The following is a 21,756-nucleotide window of genomic DNA, read 5'->3' on the forward strand; positions in this document are numbered from 1 at the left end:
TGGGCAAATATGTGTAATTAGATAAGGTTTGTATGGTTAGGAAAAATACAAATTATCTTCGAATTTGTCATTTGTTCCGTAGCCGAAATACAAACCACGCTATTTACAAAGGGTGACTTATCCCTTAGGAAGGGTGGAAAGTCCCCAGCCATACTGGCTTTGGCTTTACCCGGGGACTCGGAATCCGAGTGAGTCGCACTCGAGAAAAGGAGTCCCTGCACCTCACAAGTTCCTTGCTCCGCAAGGAACCATGTGGCCTACGTAAGCTTGTGTGTGAAGGAAGAAGTGTGACTCGTCCTAGGCAGTTGACCTGGAGTTCCAGAAGGAACTCTGGGTTAGGACGTTCCCAATACCACCTCGTCAGGGTATGGGGGACGCGACAGTATTGACTCAATACTCGAAACACAAGGAAGCATGGTTTACCTGCAGAGGTTCGAGGTCAGCTATGCAGAGACCAGGATGCTGCTTCCCCGTAGAGGGGATGATGAAGAAAGAAGTAAGGGCCAGACATACTTCTTTCGTTCATGCAGACTAAAACCTGATAACAATGCCCTCAACCTTCTGCTACCTGTCCAAAAGGGAGCCTGAGGTTAGACCAGCTGTTGTGTAGCCACCACAGAGCGATAGAAAACGTATCGAGACTCCTGTGGGTCACGCCCTGCAGGAAGCGGGCTGCGAAGGTCATCAGACGCTTCCAGACTCCAGCTTGTAGCACCTGCGTCACAGAGTAGTATTACTCGAAGGCGAGGGACGTTGCGATGTATCCAACATCGTGCTGTAGGGCGACGTGACGGGGGAGGGTCTGAAGACAGGACGAGATGAATGTCCTCGAGTCCGGGCTGAAGAGGTATACTGGTGACTCTACCCCCATGTCCTCCTTGTGTTCCCAAATCGGCTGCAACTGAGGACAAACTGCAGCTGTTCCCAGCGCTAACCTCTCGATTCCTGACTGTCAAGAAAGAGAAGGTCTTGGGACATCAGACACAGAATGGAGACTCGAAATCTTGAATGAATCGGACCGAAGGGCTGGGACCCTCAGATTCTGAGTCTAGCCAACAACTCAGGAGCGAGCCTGAATGTTGCCTTCCCCTCTTCCTTAGAAAGGGGGGAGTAGTAAGAGACCAAGAAGATTGTTTACACACTGGCCGTGGCCAGAGTGAGCAGAAGACCCAAGGCGGAATACAATCCGAGGCCTGTCGTAAAAGGGTCTTGAGAAGATCTCTTAAAGGACTAAAAGTCCGAGCCATGCTCCAAGTTGGAGGTCTTCCTCCGACTAGGGCAGGGACGATCGTAGCTTCGCATGAGCGAGGATAGATCCAGCGGGCAGGAAAAAGTTATTCCTTTAAGCCTGAAGGTCAGGGAAAGGCTGAGCGACAGGCTTCATTGCCGAGAGCGGAGAGGAGTTTCCTCCCGCCGAAAGGCAATAAGACTGTTATTGCTGGAGAAGAGGCCTCAAGGGAAGAGGTATATCTCCCACGGCACCAACCACCTTAGACTCTTCACTTTGCCTGGGAGACCCCTGTGGATGACTATCGCAGATGACGCGACCTCCGTACCGCGACAGTAGCGGGTGGTCTCTTCTAGAGGAGGAAGCGTAGTGTCTCCAGGCATGAAGCCGAAGCGACGTCCCGGTTCGGGAGAGATGTCGCAGTGTGGTTGCTTGAGTAGTCTGCGCCGTGGGAGAAGCTCTCCCAGGAGATCCGTCAGGGGAAGCAGAGGGTCCAGAAACCGTTCTGCGCGTAGTCCCAGTGGAGCTCTCCCATTGAAAGGTTGACAGACAACCTGGTCTTGTTGAGGCCCATTGTCCGCAGACAAAAAGGAGGGAAGACGCAGGCGTCGAAGTTGTCCCACCATCACCGGAATGCATCTTGCCAGTGTCTCGGGGTCTGAGACTGGGGGGAAAACTAGCGGAAGCTTGAGGTTCCAAGCTGTCGCGATCAGGTCCCCCAGACCAGCACTTGCTGGTTACCCAAGGTCAAAGATCCCTAGGTACACTCTCTCTATGAGGCTCTGCTCGGATAGTCTGAGAGAAACATTCCCCTGCCTGGAATGAGAGAGCCGATGGTGGTGTTGAGAGAATCTCAATCATCCCGGTATCTCTACTGCAAGATGTGAAGGTGTGAAAATGCGTCCCCTGCTGGTTAGAATGAAGTCGACGCGCAACGGGGAGACTCGGCAGTAGCTGTAGGATCTGAAGAGGGGCCAGACTAAGGCCCCTAAGCCTGCCTGAATGATGGAGAGGTATCCATCAGGTCTTGACCATAGGCCTGGACCGGAACATGCCGTCGCCCCCTTTCCTTTGACGAGTCCGAGAACCACATCAAGAATGTGGGGAAAGGACGAGAATATCCACTACCATCAAGAGGCTCCATAGGTCAACACCCATTGCAGGTCTAATAGTTCCGCTGGTCCCATAGGGCCAGGGAGTCCGGTTAAACATTGCCTGAAGCCACCGGAACTTGGATCGCCCCACATGGAACTTATCCTGAGGCGACCGTTCGGACTATAGACGGGTCAATGAGGAAAGAAGAACTAGGAAACGTTTCAAGGTAGGGCTGAAAGCTCTGCTTGACTGAGAACAGGTACTGCGACTCTCCTCAGTCTTGCCACAGTCAACCGAAAGGAAGGCTAGGAGGATGTGGTAACAGAATCTGGCGTCCCCAGGTGGTCACCCATCCAAGTACCGACGTTGCTTAACCTCGCTGGATGGACGAGAAGCGGGGTTTCCAATGTGGTAAGGCGGATGACTCAATATCATGGCCAGATACTCCAGATGTTGAGGCAGAGGAAGAGAAGGCTCCAAGCAAAATACCATGAGCCCACACTCATGGTAAGCATCCGGAAGCTTGTCCCGGCGCTGAAGAAGGTCGAAACCCGAGCCTACAGGAGTTGACCAGCCCTCCAAACAGCAGAGGAGGCGGAAGCTTGCCCCTGAGCGGCCAAGAGGAAGGCAGGGAGAGTTCTCTGGGGAAACAAACCTGCTATGCCACGGCGGGATAGCCACACTGCATCATAAGCAGGAATACTTGCTGTCTAGGCTGAATTCGACGAGCACCCTGGAAGATGGATGGAATGGAAACTGAAAGTACCCGTCCTTCCAATCCAGGGTTTTTAAGGAGTCCTGTCGCCTCGTTACCAGTCTGATCGATTCTGCTGGCCGAAGTTTGTTCGACAAACTTGATTGGGGCTGAGAAGTCGACTATGGACATCCCCTCTCAGATCCTTCCTTACAAGAAAGGATCGACTGAGGGGGCCGGGGGTGAAGCCGTCGATGATCCTAAGGAAGACCTTCGCCTAAGGTATGGATCATTCTGCCCAACCGGGCAACTCTGCTGACTCTATGGCATAGAGGTTCAGAGACACTGAATTCGCTGACAGAGACGGCAGGCGCGATATCCTTGGCTAATCACAGAGAATATGCGGGAATGGGCATCGGGAAGCTGTCATTCGGATGAGTAACCTTAAGCATCCTCCCAGCGAAAAACCTGCAATCCTAGAGTTCGTGAACTCGTTTTAGGACTATGCCCCCCCGGGGGAGTCTCCCGTGCCATCTGTTCCTGACAGGAGAAAACTGCAATTGGACACCTTGTCCCAGTTGAAAGAAAAGGCGCTGGAGCCCTGCAGAGTCTGGAAGAAAGCGCCTTGGAGGAGTGAAACCGGAAGTCGATTTACTCCGCACAGCCGCTGTCTAAGTCTCTGTCCTTGGGCACAAACAAACACTTCTCAAGGATGGAAGGGTGTCTGAGGTCGTCGACCTCCACAGATGAGACACCCGAAGGAAGCCCTCAGTCAGCGCGTCCAGATGGTACAACATCGAGCTGGTCCGCAAGTTAGATACTTAACGACGAAAGGCCAAGGTGCCTGAGCTCGAGAGGAGGGAAGTATCCTTGATCTTCCTGTAACTTCCTTGAACCAAACCTCGGGCCGTAACCGAGGAGGGAAAGAACCTGGTAAGCTTCCAGAGGAAGAGGTAAGCAGTCACCCCTTGTCCAATGGAGAAATCTCAAACGGAAAGCCCCACCCGCCAAAAATCCTTCCAGGGAATGACGGGGAAGGGCTAACCCAGGTTCAGGAATAGAGGAGTGTTGCTCAGATCTCCCTTAAGTTTCTCCTATTCTGCAAGTGCCATGCTCTGTGTTTAGGGGATGAGACAGTGTTCTAGAAATACGCTCCAGAAGAACTCGCCAGGCTGGTCATGCTGCGAAAACCCCATTGGGAATCGTGGTCGCAATTGCCCTGGAGCTCGCGTGACGGGAATTCCTGGTGGTCGGCGGGCGATAACCCATAGACGAACAATGGATACTGCAACAAATAAGCCGACATTTGTGCGAAGAAACACTGTAGGTTCGCGCGACGGAACACCATCCGTCTGCGCGATGGAAAAAAACCATGGTTCGCGCGTGGGCGAACATTGGAGAGCATGAGCGTAGACGTGCAGGCACGTGGGCCTGTGGGCGCGCGGGCGAGCGGTCGCGCGGGCGCGCGGGCGAGCGGTCGCGCGGGCGAGCGGTCGCGCGGGCGCGCGGGCGCGCAGGCGAGCGGGCGCGCGGGCGCGCAGGCGAGCGGTCGCGCAGGCGAGCGGTCGCGCGGGCGAGCGGTCGTGAGGGTGGGCAGGTGGATGAGAGCGAGTCCGAGGCGGCGAACGCAAGCGTTAGCGCGATGGCGAGGAAACGCGCTGCCGTGGGCGAGGAGGACTGCTGGCGATATGGATCAACAAGCGATCGGTGGTGAGCTGGTGAGCGCTGACGCGCAGGTTGGCGCGTTGTGATATGCCGACGCGATGGTCGAGCAGTATGCGCAGGTGAGCAATCGTGCGATGGCGAGCAGTATGCGAAGGTGAGCGATCGCGAGCAGTGATCAGCATGCGCAGGGTCGCGCGATGGTGATCAGTATGCGCAGGGTCGCGTGATGGTGATCAGCATGCCAGGGTCGCGCGATGGCGATCAGCATGCGCAGGTTGGCGGTTGCGCGATGGCGAACAGCATCTGCAGGTGGGCGATCGCGTGATGGCGAACAGCATACGCAGTTGAGGGTCGCGCGATGGTGATCAGCATGCGCAGGGTTGAGCGATGGTGATCAGCATCCGCAGGTGTGCGGTCGCGCGATGGCAATCAGCATCCGCAGTTGAGGGTCGTGCGATGGCGATCAGCATCCGCAATTGAGGGTCGCGCGATGGCGATCAGCATCCGCAGGTGAGGGTCGCGCGATGGCGATCAGCATCCGCAGTTGAGGGTCGCACGATGGCGATCAGCATCCGCAGTTGAGGGTTGTGCGATGGCGATCAGCATCCGTAGTTGAGGGTCGCGCGATGGCGATCAGCATCCGCAGTTGAGGGTCGCGCGATGGCGATCAGCATGCGCAGGTGAGCTAGTAGCTGGCGAACCATGTTCCTTCAGAAGTGTTGGAGAACGTTGGCGTGCCGGCTGTAACACACGTGGGCGATCCGGAGATCGGTGGCGAGCTGATGATCGCTGGCGGGCTGATGATCGCTGACGAGCTGATGATCGCTGACGAGCAGAAGGCTACGCGTGGAAGCCTGCGCAAAGAAGAAGAGTCCTTGACCCCGACCTGAACCGAAGTTCTAAATCGCGAGGGCGAACGTGGGCGCACAGGGCGCGTAACAGGAACCAACAGGAACCGCAGGGAAGATCATCTTGAAAGCGCTGACGAACAGGAGAGCGCTGATGAGCAGAAGGGCGCGCAGGGAAACCCTGACACGCAAGGGAAGAACCCCCGTGGGGGCAACCCTTTGCCCCGAAGGGATCGTTGTCCGCCGGGAGACTGATGTCCGTCGGAAGACCGCTGTCCGACGGGCAGACCGTTGTCCGTCGGGAAGACCGTTGCCCGGCGGAAGACGAGATCAGACTGCTGTCCATCTGCACCAAGGCGGAAGATCGAGAAAAAGGAGTTGTAGGCTGCAAACGTTGATCCAAAAGGAGATCCAAAAGGCGCCTCAAGCACCCTTATAGGGAGATGAGAGGCCCTTACGACGAGGCGGACGGTGGGCCTTACGGCGAGGGAGGCCAACAGCAACAGCAACAGAAGAAACCTCCGAAGAGGAGTCTCTATGAGTGTACTCTTTCGCGAACGAAAGAGAAACACTTCGTGGAAGAGACTGGTCAGCCAGTGACCTAAAAGGAGCAATCCTCCGAAGAGGAACTCCTGCAGTTGCCCAGCCCCTTGAGCGAAACTGCAGGTGCGACCGCTCAGCACCAAGAGCATAGTCGCACGAAAAAAAGGCAAGAGAAGAACCCCCCAAAAGGGGAAAAACTCAAGCCTGGACAGGAAAAACTTCCCTCGGAAGGAAAGTTATCCGCCCAAGGAGGCAAGCCTCCTGACTGTTTTAAAATGAACTGGAGAGCTGTCCGTCGACACGGGAGTACTACCAGTAGAAGGAGACACGCCCCTGACAAAAATACAAGGGGGGAGGCAGCAACAGCCGAATCCCCAGGACTCCACCAGACAGCTCACACCGTTGCTATATTACAGAAACGAACTAGATCGGTAACTGTAAAAAAATAAAACAAAAATCATTAGTACACATTCATTCCCCCAGGAAGGCTCCGAAGAGGAATCCCGAGGGAAAGGAACAAGAATTACACAACAGGCACGTGCCCTCACAACCACTTACACTCGCGGAAGGAGAGCTGTAACCAAAACAGAATTATAACAATTATAATTATGTAACTATGTAATTATGTAATTAAAAAATGAATGAACACTAAAGAAAGAACGAAAACTCCGAAAGGAATCGTTCTACAAGCTGAAAAACAAAAAACAACTACAATTAGATTCATAACTAATTGATACAAACGTACGGCGTAGCAACCCCCCACACGGAAAGGAAGCTAGGCTACAAGGGCGTAGTAACACGTAGTAAAAGGGTGAACGACCTCAAGAGAGAGAGAGAGAGAAAGACATAAGTCAAACTCGATCGCCACCCATAAAATACGCCATGGTGGCCTAACTGCCGAGGCCTCCACGTAGATATCGTACACTACACACACACATCTGAAAAGGAAACTTACTTATTTCTATACTCAAATATATATACAAACATGAAAACATGTTTACATATATATTGAGTAAATGAAAAGTAAGCGATTAAGTAAAGACAAAACAGACAATGGCTGCCAAGCGAGGACCAAGACAGAGACGTCTGTCACAGTCCGAGCCAAAAGTTGAAGTGAGTATTCACCTGTGTGTGAGGGGGAGGAGGGGTAGCTAGCTACCACTCCCCTACCCCCCCCCCCCCCCGCTAACTAGCGCGGGGGTAATACACCCTCATTAAATTCTAATGGCTCGCCATTTCATCTACGCTAAAAGTAATACCCTTTGTAAATAGCTTGGTTTGTATTTCGGTTACGGAACAAACAATACTTGTAACAATAAGAATGGGGAACAGTAAGAAAAACATGATATACATACCTAAGGTAATATACGAAAGAGAACTATCAAAAATATGAAAATTCATGGATATTCAACAAAAAACAGATTAAAAAAATTAATTAAAGTGTTGCCCAATGCTGGGCTACATGGCTAAAATTTCATAAATAGAATCTAAGGTAATTGTTTCATTAAACTTTTGTTCACTACAATTACATACAGCAACTAAATCCTACAAATAGTCAGATATTAAATTAAAAAATAGTACCTACCTCGTACAAGAGATAAGATGCAAATAAAGCTGCTGTGATGTCTCTTTTAGTATTGACTTTTGCTTGTCCTAAAAGCTGTGTCAAAAATGTAATAACAGGAGTCATCACAGGATGAATAAAGTCAGAAGATGGGAAAAGTACACCAGCAACCTTCAAGAACACAAACTGTAATGAAGAAAAAATAAAACTTCTTTTAAATACAAATTACATAATTTTAACAAAATCAATTTTGTACAAGTAAAATCTCACTCATATGTCAACTATAGAGGAAAAATACAGCAGCTGGGTTCAGTACGTTGGACCCTTGCGCTAAACCTCCATCACTTTCCAGGTGGTTAACTAAATTGCTTTTTACTCAGATTCAGTTCTGATTTCAGTTATTCTACAAAAAAAAAGTTCATTTTGTTAATAAAGTCAAGTTTAATTTGGCCTAAATAGCAACTTAAGTGGAATGGCTCTGACATGCTGATGTTTAAAAAGTAGTAAAGTACCTAGATAAACTAACAGAGTTAGTGGTAATCAAAAGTAAACCCAAAATTGTGAAGAACACGGGGACAAAAGTTGAACTGAAACCCTATAAATATGTGTAGGTATGGTGTGCACACCAAACTCTTCCATGAATTTCTCCAACAGTGAAGAGATCTGAGAAAAATAAACCCTTCAATGCTAGTTTAAGAAAATGTTGCCCAATAAGTCCTTTTATATTAAACAATGATGAAAAATCCCTGCGTACCTAGTTGCTACACTGGACAAAAATTAGACATGAATAAATCAAGGGGATACTAATGAAATAAATGCAATAAGAAATTGTTAATGACTGTAGAAAAGTAAAATTCTATGAGTAAACTAAAATAATTCAACAACTATCGTATAACTGCAAACCAAAGCCAGAAATCCAAATGTGTATACCATTGACTTGAAAGTATCTGGTTAAGTATTTTATTACACTTTCAACCCTGGACGTGGCTATGTATATGATGGATTGGGTCATGATTAAACAAGAGAAATGTACAGTCATCTACAGAAAAAAAAAATAGAAAAGAAACTCAAATGTAGAGAAACCAGTAAGATATAATAATAATAAAGAGCATTAGCATTAGAGTTCAATCATATAATGGATTGGGTCATGATTAAACATGAGAAATGTACAGTTGTCTACAAGAAAAAAAAATGGAAAATAAACTCAAATGTAAAGAAACCAGTAACAAAAAAAAGAAAAAGAAAAAAAATAAACACAAAATTATAATAAAGAACATTAGAATTAGAATTCAATCATATTACTAAACATGTGATTTAAATCGTAAACCATCATATGAGTACAGCAGCTATTTAAAGTGATTAAAACTTTTCCAATAAAAATTTCTTCATCAGAAAACGGAACTAGTAACGTATCAATAAAAAAATACTTTCACTAATAGGTAAAACCTCCGATAGTAGGTATACAGTAACAGCATTTTTAGCAAAAATATAATTCCTGTTTCAATACCATTTCAGAAAGCACAAATCGTAATTATCTTATAACACTTTGAATCATTAAAAGTAAATATTTAAATTATTAAATAAAAAATATTTTCAATAGTCATACTAAAACTTCTAAACGGACCACAATACTTACACAATCAGCCATTGGATATCTTTTGAACTGAAGTTTTGAACAGTCATCATACTTCTCTTCTAAAACCTATAAAAAAAAAAACTATATAAATATAAGACATGGAGGCTATTATAATTATTATTACTATCAATATGACAAATTCGGAGATAATTTGTATTTTTCCTAACCATACAAACCTTAGCTATTTACATGGGGGGGGGAGCTTTACTTTCGGCGTAGCTGAAATTGACGAGCCAATACATTTTAACGAGGGTTAACTACCCCCGTGCTAGTTAGCGGGGGTAGGGGAAGGGGTAGCTTGCTACCACTCCCCCCCCCCACACACAGGTGAGTTGTCTCACTTCACTTAGAGGTAGGACTTGTCTTGGGGGACAGGGCTGGCGGGGAAATATGTGTAAATACCTAAGGTTTGTATGGTTAGGAAAAATACAAATTATCTCCGAATTTGTCATTTGTTCCGTAACCGAAATACAAACCACGCTATTTACATTGGGTGACTTACCCCTTAAGAAGGGTGGAAAGTCCCCAGCCTTACCGGCTTTGGCTTTACCCGGGGACTCAGACTCCGAGTGAGCAGCACTCGAGAAAAGGAGTCCCTGCACCTCACAAGTTCCTTGCTCTGGAAGGAACGTGTGGCCTACGTAAGTTGTGTGTGGAGGAATAGAGAGTGACTCGTCCTAGGAAGTTGACCTTAAGTCCTTAGATAGGAATCTAGGCTAGGACGTTCCCAATACCACCTCGTCAGGGTATGGGGGACGCGACAGTATAAACTTCATACTAGGAACACAAGGGAGCATGGTATACCTGCAGAGGTTGAGGTCAGCTATGCGGAGACCAGAAAGCTGCTTTCCCCAAGAGAGGGGAGGATGAAGAAAGAAGTAAGGGCCAGACATACTCTTTCATTCACGTAGACTAAAACCGGGTAACAACGCCCTCAACCTTCTGCTACTTGTCCATTAAGGAGCCTGAGGTTAGACCAGCTGTTGTGCAGCCACCACAGGGCCGATAGAAAAGGTATCGAGGCTCCTGTGGGTCACGTCCTGCAGGTAGTGGGCTGTGAAGGTCGTTTGACGCTTCCAGACCCCAGATTGAAGCACCTGCGTCATAGAGAAGTTTCTCTTGAAGGCCAGGGATGTAGCAACGCCCCTGACGTCGTGTGCCCTAGGGCGACGTGACGGAGGAATGTCAGGATTCAAGGCGTGGTGGATGACCCTTCGAATCCAAGCCGAGATGGTGTTCTTGGTGACCCTCCTCTTCGTCCTGCCTGTGCTAACAAACAACGCTTGCACGGGGGGACGAACTGCAGCTGTCCTCTTTAAGTAACGCCTCAGACTCCTAACTGGGCATAACAGCAGATGGTCTGGGTCGCTTGTTACAGAACGGAGACTCGTGACCCTAAAAGAGTCGAACCGTGGGTCCAGCACTCCAGGGTTCTGAGTCTTGGCAACAAACTCAAGGACGAACCTGAACGTTACCTCCCCCCATCCCCTTGAATGGGCTATGTCGTATGAGAGACCATGAAGTTCACTAACTTGTTTGGCAGAGGCCAACGCGAGTAGGAAAGCCGTCTTCTCAGTCAGGTGGCGATCAGAGGCTGGCGTAATGGTTCGAAGGGAGGTCTCTTAAGAGCCCTGAGAACCCGAACCACGTTCCATGGAGGAAGTCTCACTTCTGACTGAGGGCAGGTAAGCTCATAGCTACGTATGAGTAGAGAGAGTTCTAGCGAGGAAGAAATGTCCACTCCTTTCAGCCTAAAAGCCAGGCTTAAGGCTGAGCGATAGCCTTTCACCGCCGAGACCGAAAGGCGCATTTCCTCCCGCAAATAAACGAGAAACTCCGCTATTGCTGGAATAGTGGCATCGAGTGGAGAGATACCCCTACCACGACACCAACCACAGAAGACTCTCCACTTCGCCTGGTAGACTCCCGCAGAGGACTTTCGCAGGTGACAAGACATTCTCTCCGCAACCTGTTGCGAAAAGCCTCTCTCTCTCCGTGAGGAGACGCTGGATAGTCTCCAGGCGTGAAGCCGAAGCGAGGCTACGGCTTTGTGGAATATGTTGAAATGTGGCTGTCTGAGTAGCTCGTGTCGTGGGGGAAGCTCTCTCGGAAGCTCTGTCACGAGCTGCAGAAGGTCCGGGAACAATTCCGCGTGATGCCATAGCGGAGCTATCAGAGTCATAGACAAGTTGACCGATAGTTTGGTCCTGTTGAGCACCCTTCTCATCAGACAGAACGGTGGGAAGGCGTACACTTCGATGTTGTCCCACCGTTGTTGGAAAGCCTCTTGCCAGAGAGCCTTGGGGTCCGGGACTGGGGAGCAGTACAGGGGCAGCTTGAAATTCAAGGCTGTCGCGAACAGATCCACCGTTGGGGAACCCCACAAAGTCAGGACTTTGTTGGCTATCTGAGGATCCAAAGACCACTCGGTACTCACTATCTGCGAAGCCCTGTTCAGACTGTCGGCGAGCACATTCCTCTTGCCAGGAATGAAGCAAGCTGATAGTGTTATCGAGTGAACCTCGGTCCACCTCAGAATCTCTACTGCAAGATGGGATAGCTGATGTGAAAAAGTACCTCCCTGCTTGTTGATATAAGCCACTACCGTGGCCCGCCAGGGTCCGTTGGAACTGTTGAAGAGCCAGGAATACGGCCTTCATTTCTAGCAGGTTGATATGCAGGTACTTTTCTGATTCTGACCAAAGGCCTGAGGCCCTCTGGTTCAGAATGTGGGCCCCCACCCTTCTTTTGACGCGTCCGTAAACAGCGTCAATTCCGGGGGAAGGACGAGAAGATCCACTCCCTTTCGCAGGTTCTCGTCGATCAGCCACCACCGCAGGTCCGCCTGTTCCGAGGGTCCTATCGGGACCAGAAAGTCCGAGGAATCGGATCCTTGACTCCACCAGGACTTGAGCCACCATTGCAGGGATCTCATCCTGAGATGGCCGTTCGGGACCAGACGGGCCAGGAGGCTAGGTGACCTAAAAGACGCAACCACGATTGGGCTGGAAGCTCTTCCCGCCTGAGGAAGGGTTCTGCCACCCTCCTCAGCCTTGCTATCCTGTCATCTGATGGAAAGGCTTTGTGGAGATTGGTGTCTAATAACATGCCTAGATAAACCAGTCGTTGGGACGGCTGCAGAGAGGACTTCTCGAGATTTACCACGATCCCCAGATCTTGGCAAAGTCCCAGGAGCCTGTCTCGGTGTCGAAGAAGGGTCGACTCTGAGTCTGCCAGGATCAGCCAGTCATCCAGATATCGGAGGAGACGGATGCCGTTCCTGTGCGCCCAAGACGAAATCAGGGTAAACACTCAGGTGAACACCTGAGGTGCTGTGGAGAGACCGAAGCACAGCACTTTGAACTGGTAGGTCTTGCTGTCTAGGCTGAATCTCAAGTACTTCCTGGAAGACGGATGGATTGGGATCTGGAAGTACGCGTCCTTCAGATCCAGTGTGCACATGAAGTCTTGTGGTCTCACCGCAAGTCTGACCGTGTCCACTGTCTCCATGCTGAACCGAGTTTGCTTGACAAACTTGTTCAGAGCTGAGAGGTCGATGACAGGTCTCCAGCCTCCAGACGCCTTCTTTACAAGAAAGAGTCGACTGAAAAAGCCTGGGGAGCCGTCGACGACCTCCTGGAGAGCATCCTTCTTGAGCATGGTCTCGACTTCTGCCCGAAGGGCTAGCCCCTTTGCCGATCCCATGGCATAGGAGCTCAACGACACTGGATTCGCTGTCAAAGGAGGTTGAGATGTCGTGAATGGGACGCGATAACCTTGGCCGATCACGGAGACCGTCCAAGAATCGGCCCCATGTTGCTGCCACCTGTGCACGCAACTTTGTAGGCATCCCCCCACAGGTGGACACGCGGGGGGACTGCCACCCCTAGCGTTTACGGCCGCGGCCGCTCCCTCCAGTTGTCTTGCCTCCCCTGGAGGACTTACCGTCCCTCTTGTCCTTGACAGGAAAGGGCTGGGGAGACACCACTTTCTTAGCTGCCGGCGCCTGCTTCGGTGTCCTGCGAGGCTGCTGCTGATGTTGCTGCGGAGCTGGAGGCTTGTAGGGCCGAGATGCGAGGGCCCTTTGGAGGAGCGAGTCTTGGCTAGAATTCCTACACCTCTCAGCTGTGCGTTCCATATCCTGGGGCTCAAACAAACTTTCCCCAAGGATGGAGGAGCGTCTGAGCCTGCAGACATCCACGGCGGGGACCTTCGGGTGGATCTTCTCGGTCACCGTATTACGATGCTTCAGCACCGAGTTGGCCCACAGGTTGGTAACCTGGTGTGCTAAAAACTCGATGGAGCGAGTGCCCGAGAGGAGGTAGGTCTCCAGGGCCTTCCTATTGCTCTCCTTAGACAGATCCTCAGAGCGCAATAGGATGCCCAGAGAACCCAGCCAGACATCCAGCCACAAAGTGGCCTGCATGGCGCACTTCGTGACCTTCTCCTGGCTCAGGATCTCCGACGCCGAGAATGTCACCTGCTGGGCGGAGAGCTTCTCAAGTGGAACTCCCCTAGTAAGCTCTTCCACGGAATAGTGGAGGGGAAGAGCGAGGCTAGACTCCCCCATGATCTCAGAATACCTCCTCTGCTGTAAACGAGGAGGTGGGAGGAGTCTGTTCCCGGCAGAGGAACGACTGGAGGAGGCGAGGTCTGCGAGCTGAGCGTTGACCCTGTCTCTGGCACTCTTCACCCCCGGGGACCAGAGCAGGGCCGCGCTGGCCTTTGGGGGCTTCTGAGTTCCATAGACCTGATCCAGGACCGTGTCCTTACCTTCATGAGGGGCGATCTCCGGGTCTTTGAACCTGTTGAGCTGCCTCATCAGGCTCAAGACCTTACAGAAGGCATGCTCAGACTCGTGCTGCTCTCCTCCCTGCGGACTGGCAGCTAAGTCTCCTGTCCTCGGAAGCTCTTCCTGGGGAGACACGTGGACGTTCTCCCGGGGTCTGGCTGGTTCCTGACGAATTCGCGAAGAGGACTTCGGAATCGTCTTGGAGTCCTTGGGTTCCCTCCTGGGTGGGATACAAGACTCCTGCAAAGAGGTCTGGAAGGTACCTTCCACGCGAGTCGGTTCCCCTCCACGGGGAGGAGACTCCCCCCTTGGTGCCAAGAAAGAGACCGCCGCCTCGCTGGATTCTCCTGAGGACGGAAAAGCCTCGTCCACAGGAGAAGGACAAAACGACTGCGAAGGGGATGGAGCCTTCCTGGCAGACCTCTTAGGAACCAACTTCTCCCTGGGAGAAGTCACCACGAAGTCCACTCCTCTCCTTCTCTTCAGCGGGGGCGAGGCCGTCCTTGGCTTGAGTCCCAGATCGGCGAGTGCCGGCTTCATAGCCTTCACTACCACTCTCATCAGAGGACCAAACCAGGACTGACGAGATACGGACTCAGTGTCTGTAATTCCCACTGGAGGGAAGGGGATCTCCTGACCCTTCGGAGTGGACGCAACTGGGCCTACCTGCAAAAAAGAAGGGGAAGAAAGTTGCCTTGACCTTTCCGACAATTCTTCCTTGTCCTGCGAGAGAGACCTGCGCTTGCGTGGAGGTGATCCTGACTGCGACCTGGAAACACACGTCCCTGCTGCCGCCACGAGCTGCGGAACCCGACGAGAACGGGGGTCGCGTTGGAGGTTGCACTGGCGCTCGCGCGGGGGAGGTTTCAATGGATCGCCGCGAGGGGCTGCTGGAGCGCGGGCGCGTAGTTGTGCGGAGATAAACGAGCCCGGGAGCGATCGCGCGCGGGCGAGTGGGCGCTCGGGCGACCTGGCAAGTGGGCGCGTTGGCGAGGGAACGCATTGGCGCGTGGGCGAAGGAACGCGCGGGCGCACAGGAGATAGCTGAAAGCCAGGAGAAAGGCAAGGCGCGGGAGAACAATGGTGTCCTGGAGACCTGTGACGCGTGGGCGAGCGATGGCAAGTCGGCGAACGATAGCGTGTCGGTGAACGCTGGCGCGCTGGCGAGCGATGGCGCGTTGAAGAGCGATGGCGCGTAGAACACGCAGGCGAACGACAGCCCGTGGGCGAGCTGGTCGCAGGAGACCTATGTCTATCCAGATCCAGGTGGTGCTGACGCGTAGGAGAGCGCTTGCACGCAGGAGATAGATCGCGCGGGCGCTCAGGAGATTGCCGAGGCTCAGAGGAGTGCTGACGCGCTGGAGATCCCTGACGCGCAGGAGATCGCTGACGTGCTGGAGATTGCTGACGCGTTGGAGATCGCTGACGCACTGGAGATCGCTGGCGCGCAGGATGACGACGCGTAGACTGCTGCGCAGGAACAGGTGGCGCGCCGCGCAAAGGCGAACGCTCGCGAATGGGCTCAGGAAGAGGAGGCGTGTGGGCGCGCAGGAACTCTGGACGTGCGCGCAGGAGACCTTGTGCGCTGCTGCGCAGGTGAAGGATGGCGAGCAGGAACGCGTGGGCGAGGAGGAGTTAAATCCTGGCCCGCGTCCAGATCCGGAGATCTAGGGCGCGTGTCAGGAACTGGATGGGCAGGTGCGCGCTGACGAGCAGGAGATCTTGTGCGCTCAGGAGACCGTTGGCGCGCTGGGTGCGCAACAGGAACAGGAGGTTGTAGGTTGTCCACAGGAGAGCGCTGGCGAGCAGGAGGGCGTCGACCATCAGGAGAACGCTGGCGATCAGGAGAGCGCTGGCGATCAGGAGAGCGCTGGCGAGCAGGAGAGCACTGACGAACAGTAGAGCGCTGGCGAGGTGAGTCAGGAGACTGCAAGGATGGAGAGCACTTACGCGCTACTGCGCGTGAACGCGCAGGGGAACCCTGACGTGCAAGGGAAGCCCCCACACCGTGGGAGACATCCCTTTGCCCCGAAGGGACCGATGCCCGTCGGCTGACGAGTTCAGAAGTCTGCTGGCCATCTGCGCAGGAGGTGGAAGGTCTGGCAGGCGTAGGAGATCGCAAACGATCACCGGAGAGGTCTAAGGACGTGGCTGCTACAGTCTGCTCCCGGCGAAGAGGATCCTCATCAGAGGACGGAGGAGGAGACAACTCGAAGAGGCGCCTCTTGACTCCCTTATAGGGAGACGGGAGGCCCCTGCGACGAAGAGGACGACGAGCCTTACGGCGAAGGCAGCCACGAGGGAGGTCATCAGGATCGTCGGTCCTCCGAAGAGGAGTCTCAGTCAGAGCGCTCCCCCGAGGGGGAAACGTAGCCTCAGGAGAGACCGTGGGACCCACCTTCCCCTTCGAAGGATGTTCGGAAGGGGGAGGAGAGCCTTCAGCAACGTCCGCAACATCAGGAGCCGCAGAGGTTTGACCAGACCCGTCGGAAGCCTCTGCCACCACGACGTCGACAACAGACAGAGGGTCTACCTCTGCTACCACCGGCGACTGTTTGACAGCAGCCCCCAACTGGATAAGGTCAAACAGGGCTTCCTTGGAGGGCAGGCCCTTAAGCCCCAAGGAAGCCCAAAGCTGAACGAGATCATCGTTAGACACAGAGTTATCAACGTTATCAAAATCCTCCCCCGGGGAAGGAGGGGGAGCCGCCCCGCTATGGGAGGCGACGCCCTCTCCCGCACCCCGAGATCGGGAAACAGAACAAGGGTCTGCGCTACCACTCGGAGGCCTCTCACGAGAGGCCGGCCGAGTGGGAGCTTCGGAGGAGGTTTGGGCGGCGGAAGAAGTCCCTGGAGCCTTCCTCCTTCAAGGTAACCCCTGAAGGAGAACGGTCTCTCTTGGACTGCTTCTTACGCCGGCGGGCAAACCTCTCCCACTGGGAGGCAGACCACTCCCTACACTCACTGCATGTTACTTCCCTGTCACACCGTTGGCCTCGACACTGCGGGCAAAGGGTGTGAGGATCGGTATCCACTGCCAACATGAAGGTACCGCAGGGGCGGCCGGCGATTCCAGGGCACTTGCGCATGATGATAACTAAAGGGCGAGGCCAACTTCCAAGCACACAGCTGAGGAAAAGCAAAGAAAAAGATTAAGGCTGTCAACAACGAGGACGATAGACAGACACGTCTGCACATCGTCCGAGCCAAAAGTGAAGTGAGACAACTTACCGGTGTGTGGGGGGGGAGGGGTAGCAAGCTACCCCTTCCCCTACCCCCCCTAACTAGCGCAGGGGTAGTTAACCCTCGTTAAAATCTATTGGCTCATCAATTTCAGCTACGCCGAAAGTTAACCCTCCCCCCCCCCAATGTAAATAGCGTGGTTTGTATTTCGGTTACGGAACAAATTATTATTATCATTATTACTATTATTATTATTCGGCCAGACAGCCACGATCCCCACAAGAGTACCTCATTAACAATTTCAACAAACTTTCCAGCTCCATTAAAGACATTCTTCCTACTTTACAGGACGTAATATTTGTGTACATGTTGGAAAAAACATAAATTTCACAACACTAACCTGACGAAATGAATTAGCAACTCCAGAAGAGCATGCTTGTGTGACAGTGTACAGATGAGGTATTAACACATCAATATAAGACATAGGTGCCATCCCTCTGATAGGGGAGTCTCCATTTTCCTCTGTTAGAACATTCAAAGTCTGTAACAATAACAAAAAAGGATTGTTATAAATATACTACAGTATAAGGCTTAACGTAATAAGCTAATAAATTAATTTTTTAAAACTGTGAACATTGAGATAGGCAAGGATGCCAAAAACAAGCTAGGCCCAAAGGAGAAATTTTATTGGATATCAACCCTGAAGTAACAACAGCCCTTTAAATGATATATGAATCAATATAAAAATCCCTTGGGTATCACATGACACTCACCTTGCTACTTGACCCCCATTCACAAAAGCACAGTAATATTTCTCAAAGGAGAGCTTGGAGCAGGCAAACAAAAACTTTAAATCTTGTGGTGAGACTTCTTATTCTTAAGAATTCATATTAAAAATATAGATACAGTAGGTCCATACAGTAAAAAAAAAATGACTTTACAATATCTGCAACTGAAGCATACAATATTTTCAATTTTGTTGGAGCCCCAAACAAAATCATAGACGAAAACCAATTGAATTTGGATGTAACTGCCCTGATTAAACTTAATTTCAGTATTATATAACTCCAAGAATTCATGATTTTATGGCAAAATGTAGCATTCTACAGACCTAAAGCCTTAGCATACTGCAAGTAATATTGAAAGTTTCCAACAGCCTTTTTACTCACACAACAGCTTGAAGCCTGCATACCATTTCCCTCAAAGTTTCCTTTAGGTTTGAAGACAGAATTTCATGCATGCCAACTTTATTCAGTTCTTTTAACAATCCCTATAGAATAACCAGTTCCAGATTAACCTTTGCCCCCCTCTCCCCCGCAAAACTAAAGGAATTATTCAAAATCATATACCATCTTTGAAGAGGCAACAGTATTCACATCCTTAACAATACTCCAAGTAGATTAGTGGTTTTGGTTAAAGTTAACAAGAATCCATTTAAAAATGAATTCAACAAGTAGATTTTATTCAAGCATTATTTATGAATTGTTACCTATATAAAACAGAAAAAGTGTATAGAATGAAAAGAATTTAATTCTTGAATGATATTTTAAAATGGAACAACATGGAAATTCCTTAGATGACTAGAAATCAAATGGAATAAAAGGGAATAATACATGTACCAAGGCACTTCCCCCAATTTTGGGGGGTAGCCGACATCAAACAAATGAAACAGAAAAGGGGACCTCTCCTCTCTATGTTCCTCCCAGCCTGACAAGGGACTCAACTGAGTTTGGCTGGTACTGCTAGGGGTGCCACCCCTAGCAGTACCAGCCGAACTCAGTTGAGTCCCTTGTCAGGCTGGGAGGAACATAGAGAGGAGAGGTCCCCTTTTCTGTTTCATTTGTTTGATGTCGGCTACCCCCCAAAATTGGGGGAAGTGCCTTGGTATATGTATTATTCCCTTTTATTCCATTTGATTTCTAGTCATCTAAGGAATTTCCATGTTTCATTTTAAAATATCATTCAAGAAATAAATTCTTTTCATTCTATACACTTTTTTTCTATCTCAATCTCTAAAAACAAGACAAACAAAAATATTAAATGGAAACTACCTGTAATATATATGTGCAAAGATCTTCAAATTTCTCCTTGTTTTTGGCTCCGAGGCTTGGATGGTTACAGGCAATCATTCGCTCTAATATAATGTCAACTTCCTTAGGTGACCTATTTTCTAGTAATGCCCAAAATGCATCATATTCCTGTGGAACTGAGAAAAAACTAATTACATGGACTGCATGATATTAAAATTGTGTTACTACAGTATTCTGTTTAAAAGATGTAAGAACTACTCAGTTTACTCAACTGATATCCCAATAATATCCACTAGTTTCATCATGAGTGCTTTATCATAACATTACATATATTCAGGTCTAAATGTTCCCAGGTTCACCAATTTGCTATTTATCAGAAAGAAAAAAAGGTAATCTTTCCACATGCCATCTGAAACCACAAGTATGCCTCAACCAATAACCATACTTTTTTGTGGGATTGTGCTGTTATCAGCTTAACTCTCATTCTCCAGGTATTTACTCCAAAAATAATTACTTTATTTTCATTGTTTACAATTTATTTCACATATTTTTTATTTTGATCATTTAAGTAAGTGATAAAGCAATAATTTTTCCACCTAGCAAGTACTTTCCAGTCACTTTCATTGTCTCTGGAATAAGCTGGCTTTGACCCAGTACAACGCAGTATCCAAAAGGCATGTTGTAGGGCTCAAATAGTCTGATCTGGCTGGACAGAGCCACATGTGGTAACAGCAAGTTTCTTCTACGAGTATGTGTTGTACATAGGTGTCAAGCAAACGTTCGGACTTTTGACTCCAACTTCAAGCTATGTAACTATGCATTCATTTAAAATTCTAATGTCAGTTTTATTAGCTATAAACTACATACAAATTTCCTTGCCTTAGTGTGGTGTTTGCTTTGCCATTAAAATTTTGAAAAAAAAAAAAAAAAATGCTATTTATAGCTTAAATGATCTTAATGCCACCCATCGTCACCAAACGCAGTTTTTGCCTCACTGACCCCCCACCGGGAAACAATTCTGTCCACTTTAGGAATCACTGCTCTAATGGATCCTACATGCATCCGCAAAAATTTTTGTCATTTATAATTTCAGGATATTTCTCATAGATAGGATTAGGATAAATCGAGCTGTTTCCAAAACAAGTCTTTTGAATCAAACCCATTAAAATTGTATGATGAATCCCATCCTCACGACCCCACCAAACCTACTGCATCATATCAGATTACATTACAGATAATGCTATTGACTAAGATATACTGTAATAATTTTTTAAAATAATCTATCTTCCTCCCACCTAGAAAAACCTAAGTCTTTTGAAATAAAGATATATCTCCAGTGGCTCTGAAACAGCACTGAATTAACAAGGTAGATGATCACAAAAATAAAACCAACACATGTAAACGAAACACCCAACAGTCGCAAGAAAAGCACTGCAGCGCGTCTATGTCCGCCTGCCAAAGGCAAACGTGACTATTTTGCGACACGCAAGAGGGCGGGGCTTCATCCTTTGACCGCTGTAGACATATCCCTATTTTATAGGGACAAAGGCTTGTATACTATACATGTAGGAATAAATAATTGTGGCTTCAGATGGAACATGTATAAGAAACCAACCTCTTCTGACCGACAGAAAACAAAGGACTGGTAAAGCATTGAATATTCAAAATATGAAGATAAAATTTGTATGGCTAATAGATTTATTACATACAGGTATAGTCACAAAACTTTCATTACTGTACTTTGCAAGCTAGGCTACACAGCAAATAAAGAAAGACTTAAAATTAAAACTGAAATGTTAAAAGATAAAGAAAAAAACATACAAAATGTTAAATAATTACTTACCTTCAAAAGTATAAGGAATTTCCTTACGTGCAGCTTCCATTATTTCTTTCCTTTTGCCTGTAGTTTCTGAATTCTCCTTTGCTTTATCTGTTTCTGATGAATCTTTTTCATTATCATTACCTTCGTCATCACTTTCCTCATCAAAGATATCAGAATACTTGTCACTTTCATCATCTTCAAGATCATCTCCATCTTCCACATCACTATCAACACCTTCATCCTCATTTTCGGTTTCTAAAAATAGAAAATATCTGTCAGGTCAAATATATCCAGAAACTGTACAGAGTCCCAAAATATTAAAACAGTACAGTGAATCACAATGAACCACACTCATTAAAACTACCAAAGCAGTAATATGTCAGTATACTTTTTTTATTTGACTAATGTTTTTTTTAAGTTCTATAAATGACTTTCCTCACTTAGAATAAAAAGGCATTGTATCTTGAAAACTAATTTTTGGTGAGCACCCTTACATAATAAAGCAAGCTACTCCAAAGGTCCCTTAATAAATACTGATGTTAATAGAAAACTACCTGAAAGCTAGTCTAAGATCTATATTCAGTTATAAAACTAAGTTATGGAGTATAAACTGGCATTTGAGTTTTTTACATTCACTTTTCTTCAACTTACTGAAA

General features: G+C 48.9%; 1 protein-coding gene across 1 annotated transcript in view; it reads right to left on the reverse strand.

Moving 5' to 3' along the window:
- l(3)07882 (Nucleolar protein 14 homolog l(3)07882) overlaps positions 1-21,756 on the reverse strand; it is a 46,435-nt gene that overhangs the window by 6,723 nt on the left and 17,956 nt on the right. The window contains exons 8-12 of the mRNA XM_068374388.1: positions 21,122-21,355; positions 19,300-19,454; positions 17,649-17,789; positions 9,274-9,339; positions 7,659-7,823 (exon numbers count right to left, since the gene is read on the reverse strand). Of these exons, the coding sequence (XP_068230489.1) occupies positions 7,659-7,823; positions 9,274-9,339; positions 17,649-17,789; positions 19,300-19,454; positions 21,122-21,355 (761 nt within the window). The remainder of the gene's footprint in view (positions 1-7,658; positions 7,824-9,273; positions 9,340-17,648; positions 17,790-19,299; positions 19,455-21,121; positions 21,356-21,756) is intronic.

This window comes from Palaemon carinicauda, chromosome 5, assembly GCF_036898095.1.
Source record: "Palaemon carinicauda isolate YSFRI2023 chromosome 5, ASM3689809v2, whole genome shotgun sequence".
Taxonomy (NCBI): domain Eukaryota; kingdom Metazoa; phylum Arthropoda; class Malacostraca; order Decapoda; family Palaemonidae; genus Palaemon; species Palaemon carinicauda.